The sequence below is a fragment of the Gekko japonicus genome, unplaced genomic scaffold (genome assembly GCF_001447785.1).
Source record: "Gekko japonicus isolate JY-2015 unplaced genomic scaffold, Gekko_japonicus_V1.1 scaffold653, whole genome shotgun sequence".
NCBI lineage: Eukaryota > Metazoa > Chordata > Lepidosauria > Squamata > Gekkonidae > Gekko > Gekko japonicus.
The window spans coordinates 672,052-680,374 of NW_015171524.1; the positions used below are offsets into that span (position 1 = coordinate 672,052).

Sequence of the window (8,323 nt, forward strand, 5' to 3'; positions counted from 1 at the left end):
CTGCGTTATTGCTGCAAGATGTCAAAGTTCAAGGCTCAAAAGGTATGAGAATACAAAGATATTAAGAAAACCTTTTCATAATTTTTATATATATTTATATATATAAAAAAGGTACTCTCTCGCACGGCTGACATTTTACAAATTAAAACTGACTTGTGGTTACGAGATCGTTTAACTTAAGCCCTTCGAGAAAAAGAGCGATGGAAGCAAAACTGTACTTCCCCTTATAGATACGAGCTCGAGCCAGTGTTTGTGGTGGTGTCTAGGAGACCCGGGTTCGGATCCCCACTCTGCCTCGGAAGGTGGCTGGGTGACCACGGGCTAGTCATATGCTCTCAGCCTAATCTGCCTCACAGGATCGTTGTGAGGATAAAATGAAGGAAAGGAGAACTGTGTAAGCCTCTTTGAGCCCACATTGTGGATACATAATTTTTATATATATTTATATATATAAAAAAGGTAAAGCTTATAAAAGTTAATTTACAAACCGAGAACAAAAACCAAAAAACAAACCAAAAAAAAGAGTGGTATGCACGGAGTTATATACAAGCAATCTAGAACATCTATGAATTTTCCAGAATGCATAGCAGAAAACATACCATCAAGTTCTTCGGGGGTCTTCTCTGGTTGATCAATGCAAAAAAACAAAACAAGAGAAAGTGGTTTCCCTTCCCGCCTCTCTCTCTAGATCAGCAATGCTCACAAATCGAATCAGTTTCTCAGACTCTCTCAAGAATTTTTTTTTTAGATCTAAGTAAGCACAGAAGCCATACAAATTTAGTAGTACAGACAATTAGGATGAGAGCGAAGACAGGTAAAAAATAAATGGGTAAGGCATCCCTGCTGGTTAATATGTTTTAAATGTTGTTAATTTACAGGCTGACAGAGGCAGATGAACCATTGTCATACCACATGCGTGCTCTCTCTTTCTCCCTACGACACCCCCTCCCGCCCCCCAAAATTGTGGTGTTCATGTACAATTGAAGCAGACGTGCGTGTAAGTCACCCCCTTTTAGCAGAAGGGGGAAAAGGGAAAAACAAAAACAAACCTCTCTATTGTGCTAGCCAAAAAAGTTGATTTCCACTTCATGGGCAAAATGCATCCAAAAAAAAAGGGAAGTCAGTTTTAAAAACAACCTGGTGTCCGCAATATAGTCTTTGCATATTCTGAAACACACAAACATGTGTTTTGTTTTTTTATTGTTTGTCTGTTGTCATATAGAAAAGGTTTTGTAAGAAAAAGGCCAAATTCAGCAGTGGATTCAGCAGTTCCTCTGAAAAGTAACAAATTGCATTGCTTCATTGGTAGTCAAAGAGAGATTGAAGCGATGGTGGATCCGCCGCATCCATGTAAGAAAAGCCAAAGAGAACCCCGCGGGTGCCTCGCCTTGGTCCCGGGGGTGCCCTGCTCTGCCGATGAACGGCATGTGCCCTGACCATGGTTCAAGAATGTACTTACTATCCGTTGTTAATCAAAGCAAAGATTGCTTGAACACTAAGAGAACGGTTAATACTTGATACGAGTGGTTCAGTTTCTGGGCAAGGTCTTTTTTTTTTTTTAAATGAGAAAAATCTTGATTTCACACTTGGGTCAGTCTACTAATGTTAAGGGTTAGAAGTGATCTATTAGAACCGAGACACAGTTTGCTCCAACAAGATAGTTTGGATCCCCGGGAAGAGACTTGTTCTGCCAGGTTTTGGGGTCACCTGTAGGAGGAAAACAATGTGGTAGTTTAGTATCCATGATCAAAATGCCAACACATTGGACAATAGCACCCCTTTTATGTTAAGCTTCCTGCCAACTGTCTCCTGGTTTTTTTAGCCAGGTGTATAATCTTCGGCTAGGAGAGGATTTAGCAATTTGGGGAAAATTCAAAGCAGTTCCGCCCACTGCTCTGCGGAAGCCCAACACAGCTTTTTCTTTCGATTAACTTCCCCTACAGAGACACGCGATTCCATTTCGGCCGGAGAATATCTGTACTTTATTAAACTATCCTAGCAAAAGCCATCCCCGATGAACATCTGAATCATGGTCTCAGAGAACTCTTTTCTTCCCCAATAAGACCTGGGACGGACACCCAAGCAAAGGGATTTGAGTGGAACTCAGATGTACAAAGAGCTCCCACCGTGCATTTTTCTCATGTAGCTCCCTCAAGATGTGGAGTCTGAACACCCCTGGCAAAATGAAAGATCGCCTCTAGACAGTTCAGGTACACAGAGGCCTCATTTAAATGAGGGGAGGGGGAAACTTAGTTGTGTAAAATCACACGTGCCCAGCAACCAATTGAAACCTGGACTCACAGCCTCTAAGAGCACAATTGTTAGCACACCAAGCCCAAAGGCTCCATGACTAACGGTGCAAGCTAGTTTTAGATGCTGGGCAGCAGTGTTCCCTCTAAGCTGAGTTAGTGTGAGCTAGCTCACAGTTTTTTAGCCTCCGGCTCACACATTTTTGTCTTAGCCCAGGAAGGATGGCTCCAGAGCAAACTAATTGATGCAGCAGCCAAATCGCTGGCTCACAACTTTAATGTCAGTAGCTCACAAAGTAGAATTTTTGCTCACAAGACTCCACAGCTTAGAAGGAGCATTGCTGGGTGGGTGCCAATATTGCACGGCTAAGCGGCCAGTGTCCTTTTTGAATCGTCAGCACCTGGAGAGAGACTGGGCGGGCAGAGGGAGAGATATTCTCTGAGCGGAATCCGGCTGTCTAAAACCAATGCAGAAGGCGCTACCTGCCGTTCAAGGATAGCTGCTCTAGGTCTGCTCCGCGGGTTTTGTATTCTGAGGAATACTTGCCCTGGTTTGTAAGTTCACCACACTGCATGGAAAGAAGGCTCCCAGTGACTGTAGTGTTCACCTCAACAGCTACTACTAGCAGTCTTGCTGAGTGATCACCCGTGCTGCTTTCGACTCATCCTGTATTCTGGACAAAGCTGGGGTAGCTGTTTGCTCACCACAGGTAACACGGAAGTCCCAGTCACTCCCCCCACCCCAAATTTTCACTCCATCTGCCATCGGCTGGTACTGCCTGTAATACAAAGGCGAACCAGAATGCAGTGGCCATGTGCAGCCGCTGGAGAGCTCTTTTCCACCCAGTGTGATGAACGAACCGGAAAACTGAGATAACAAGTTTTAACAGCTGGAAGGTGCCCGATCGACAACTGTGTTTGTGAAGGCAGATCAAGGACTTTAAACCTGTCACTGCGAACTTGAAGAATGCGCTATCACTCCTTAGCTTCCTCTCCTAAGTAAGCTGGAGATTCTCTTAGGCTACCTGTTTCCAAGTCTCCTCCTAGGTTTGCACCAATCCAAACTGTGCTGGTGGTAAAGGCGACAGCAAGTTTAGTCCCGTAATTTGAGCTACTGTGGCCCGAATCATAAGCAGTTATTCCCGTTTGGCCCGATCTCCTCCCGTAGCTTCACTCACAAGTTCCCGGTGGCCCTCTGGCCTATCACTGCATCTCTCCCCTGGTGTAGAACAGAGACGTACCCCTTCCGCGGAGTTGAGTTAGTGCACGTATGCATGGAAAACTCGTACGATCCTATCCATATTAGGAAATCTACTAAGCCTAGATTGATTCTGCCCTTTGGCTAACGCCACAGATTTTGGTAAACGTTCTAGCGTGCTACAGAAAACAAGTCAGAAGTCCTTGCTAGGAACTCATGGAAACAAACATGATGCACACAATGACCGATATGCAGGAGTGATGACAACATCCGGAGTGGAAACTGGAATATTATGAGCAGCTTTGGAATTCGCTTGTAGATTTGGAGGGCCTGGTTTACATTTTATGTTCGGATGGCCAATCACCCCAGCCCAATCCTGGAGAGCAGACCTTCACTTTGTCCAAAAAAAAAAAAAAAAGCGTTCCCATCCCGTTAGGTAATAATGTCAGGCAGTGTGGGATGTCTTGGCGAGAGGAGAGGTGTCGGCTTTTAGCAACACTCATGAAGGGGAAATAATCGAGAGTTTCTTAAACATAAAGGTACAGGTCGGAGTGGTAAGCAACTGTAACGCCAAGCACACCTTCCTCACATGGGGTGGAAACCCAAGTCTGAAAAAATCTAGAACTATGGGAAGTGAGGCAACTTTGTACTAATGCTAAGTAATAATAATTCAATAAAGTAAAGGTAAAGGTTCCCTTGCTCGAAAGCCAGTCGACTCCGACTCTAGGGTTGCGGTGCTCATCTCCGTTTCAAAGCCAAAGAGCCAGCGCTGTCCGAAGACATGTGGCCGGCATGACTAAACACCAAGGCGCACGGAACGCTGTTACCTTCCCACCGAAGTGGTACCTATTTATCTACTTGCAATGTCTTGCTTTCGAACTGCTAGGTGGGCAGGAGCTGGAACTAGAGATGGGAGCTCACTCCATCATGCGGCACCCGGGTCTCGAACTGCTGAACTACTGACCTTCCACAGCCTGCAGTTCAGCGTCTTAACCACTTGAGCCACCGCAGCTCCTAATAATACCAGGTAACTAAATATAACAAACTGGGGGTGGGTTAAGTACTGGTTGTGTGTTGGGGTTACTTAAAGTTGGAAGTCAGTCGTCCCCCTCGGTTTCATGAGATGAGATGAATCGAGGGACTATATTCTTAAGGATAATGTGCCAGTGCTTTTGACTTCTTAAAATGTGCTGTAGGAGAGGTTAGTTATGTACAACCAAAACGTTTTGTTTCGAGAGGACAGAACATGGAGAAAAAACATGTCGAGGAAAAGCTTGAGGAGAGAGCGAGAGCGCAAGAGAGAAAGAGATCCCATAACCAACTAATTTTTTGTTTTTTTTTTAAGAAAGAGAGAAAACAAGTATTTATTTAAGACACAGTATGGCTTACACATCAGAAGAAGACAAAGAGTTGGCCAATTGTGAAGTTGTCTCAAGGAGCAAAATTACTGATAACACACACCACATTGAAATCACGTTTTTTTTTAGCTGCGAGGCAGACGGACAGCTCCGGTTACAGACAGAAAAGAGGACACCCTCGTCACAAACACACACACACACACACACACGCAGACAGGAGCACGCACAAAAGAAAATACACTCTTAACTGGGAAAGGAACAAGCTCTTTCTCACAACAGCCAAGGTGATTGGGGAAGAACTGGCACCGTGTTTGTTTGCTTCCTTTCACTTCAAGTAAATTCATGAACAGGTTCAGCAAAACAGCAGTTACAAAATCATATTTTGGGGGGGAAAAGAATTATTTGGAAGGTGTTTAAATGGATTATTAAGAGGCAGCTCTCTGGATCCTCTAGGACTCGGAACTGTCAAGATTTTTCTAGCGCTTCCAGGGTTTTCTTGCGCGTTTTTTTTAAACATACAGTAAATAGCTGCATGCAAGACATGCATAAAATACCAGTGGGGAAAAAATCACCCAGCCAGGATTTCTCTAAGTAACTGGATCCACCCCACCAGAGAAGCGTCTGACGCCCTATTTCCCTGCACATCTCTTTTGCGTCAACATTCTGGCATCGAAAAGGATAGATACATCACTGACAACGAGGAATACATTTTCTTTTAAATACTGTACACATAAGTACATCGCTTTTTATATACCATATTACAGATATGTATACATTAAGGGCGTCAAAACAGGTTCAAAGCAGCAGGAGGGGGGGGACACCCTTTAAGACATTTTTTTTGTCCAGTGTGCAGAAGAAGGGGTTCTTTTTTTCACACACACATCCCCTCCAAGGCTGTAACTTGGCAGCTGTTTCATGAAATTGCTTGCAATTTATACAGAAATTCTGTGTCGTCCTAATGCTCTTTTATCACCGGGGGTTTTCAGCCAACTGTGATTTTTCCTCCTTTAAGTTCAGCGGGAACTGAAGCAACTACTGGGGAAGGAAAAGCACAGGCACGCCAGATCTGTAGCTCGTTCTCTCCGCTATCGTCTCCCCCCCCCCCGAAGGAGACCATCTCTCCATCACATTTCAGAATTTAGAAGCGCACATTAGTGCAGCCAAGGAACGAGAGATCTGAGTTTTCTTCGAACCGCCCAATTTATACATTCGCAGCTGGTGCATCAGAAAGCTCGCCCCCCAAATATTAGGTGTGCTGGCTCAGTTTAATGGGACCGTTACAGCTTTCCATGGTCAGAAAAAAAGACCACACCAGCGGTTGGAAGAGCCGATCGGAATTCCTAGCACAATTTGACCAAAAAAAAGGAAAAATTGTGACTTTCTCATCTTAAGTGTTTCGCAGCAGTATTAGTCCTTGAGAGAGAGACAGAGAGACAGAGAGAGAGACAGAGAGAGAGAGAGAGAGACAGCGAGAGTGTGAGATAAGGAAGCAAGGTAGATAATGGTACCAACTGAATGGACCAATGACAAGTGTACACGTTATGGTTATTATCTACCTTGCCGTTCTGGTTTCCCCCGAAATGAATTTTTGCATCATGAGTTCAGTGCGAGAAAGACACTTTGTAATGAGGGGGAAAAAAATGAAATGGGAGTGCTGACACAGATACAGTGATTTTCGGAACAGGTTCGGTAGGTCACACACAGTGCCGCCGTCAGTCAAGGCGGGGTTTAAATTATTCGATAGCACCCAAAAGCCCCAAAAGGACAGAGGGAGGACAGCATACCCGACGAGGAGTCGGAGGATTTTAGAGCAAAAGACCAACCATCAGGGGTCATAGACGCACAATGTGGTAAGCGCAGCTCCACCGGCTTCAGGAATTTCAGTCCGTGGGGCCCGCACATGACCAAGGGGCTGAGCAGCGTTTCGCCTGCGGCAAACAGACAAAGGACAGAGGTTAGAACAGGAGTCCCCAACCCGGTGCCCGTGGGCGCCACGGTGCCCGCTGACTTTTTTCTGGTGCTCACCAAGTGTTCTTAAGAAAGGGGATGGTGCCTAGTCAGGCACTGCCCAGCAGGGCTTCTGATTGACCCCGGAGATCTAACCGGCTAGACAGATTGAAATAACGTTTCAGGGGTAGCTTGCCACCGCAGGGTTGGTTTTATTCCCCTTTCACTCTTCTTCCCCCGTGTCTTTTTAAAAACAGCCCCCTTTCCCCTGCAGTCGGGGTTCTTTTGTGTGTGCGTGGCTCCGCCTCCTACAGCAGCCATTTTGTAGCCGGCGCCACCCCCTGTAGCAGCCATATTGTGATTGTGGCCACCACCAATTCCAAAGGTGATCAAGGGCTCAAAAAAGGCTGGGGACCCCCCAAGTTGGAAGAAACCATGTTCCTCGCAGTGACCACAAAAGGCACTGCGGCTGAACCACAGCACAAGCCGACGGGTGAGACGACGCAGGATCGCGAGACTGGAGGACTCAACTCGGCCGTGGAGGAAAACGTTCTTCATTGAAGCTGCTCCGACAAAGTTGGTCGCAAAACTCCAGCAGTGTAGACATTGGCCAAGCTCTTGGTGACCCTTTCCCCCATCACTCAGCCTGGCATGACTCCAAAAACCACCATGTCTGGGAGCTGCTCCGGCCCCATCGTGTTTCTGTTTCGTGTAGTGGTTAAGAGCCAGTTTGGTGTCATGGTTCAGATCGCAGACTCTAATCTGGGAGAACCAAGTTTGATTCCCCACTCCACCAAATGCAGCTGCTGGTGTGACCTTGGGTCAGTCACGACTTCTCTCAGAGCTGTTCTCCCAAGGGCAGTCCTTGAAAGAGCTCTCTCAGCCCCACCTACCTCACAGGGTGTCTGTTGTGGGGAGGGGGAGGGAAAGGAGTTTGTGAGCCGCTCTGAGACGCCTTTGGGTAGTGAAGGGCGGAGTATAAATCCAATCTTTTCTTATTCTTCTTCTGCCGCCAGTCCCACCGCGGCTCCCAATGGCCACTGAAGAGCCACCATAAATGTGTTATCTGCGCATGCACAGACAATTTTTTAAAAAGTTTGGAGGAAGATAAACCCCCTATTTTTTAACATTTCAGATTTTTCTGCATACCTCGGGGATCCCCCAAGTTAGTAGAAAAATCTGTTTAGCTCAGCGTGGCCCCACTCTGTGGGTTTAGATATCTGCAGATGGGGTCCAGATGTCACAGATACACAGATGTTGATACAGGCCTCCAACTGCACCTATGGTGCCAGTTTGGTGTAGTGGTTAAGTGTCTGGACTCTAACCTGGGAGAACTGGGTTTGATTCCCCACTCCTCCACTTGCACCTGCTGATGTGACCTTGGGTCAGTCACAAGCTCTGGCACAGCTGTCCTTGAAAAAGAGCAGTTTGTGTCAGAGTTCTCTCAGCCCCACCCACCTCACAGGGTGTCTGTTGGGGGGAGGGGAAGGGAAAGGAGTTTTTAAGCCACTCTGAGCCTCCAAGTGAAGGGCGGGGTATAAATCCAATCTCTTCTTCTTCTTCTTCTTCTT

At 46.3% G+C, this 8,323-nt stretch overlaps 1 protein-coding gene across 1 annotated transcript in view; it reads right to left on the reverse strand.

Annotated features, from left to right (window-relative positions):
* Nucleotides 1-530: 530 nt before the first annotated feature.
* TJP1 (tight junction protein 1) overlaps nucleotides 531-8,323 on the reverse strand; it is a 189,134-nt gene continuing 181,341 nt past the window's right edge. The window contains exons 27-28 of the mRNA XM_015419498.1: nucleotides 6,590-6,733; nucleotides 531-1,707 (exon numbers count right to left, since the gene is read on the reverse strand). Coding sequence (XP_015274984.1) covers nucleotides 1,613-1,707; nucleotides 6,590-6,733 — 239 coding nt within the window. The 3' untranslated portion in view covers nucleotides 531-1,612. The remainder of the gene's footprint in view (nucleotides 1,708-6,589; nucleotides 6,734-8,323) is intronic.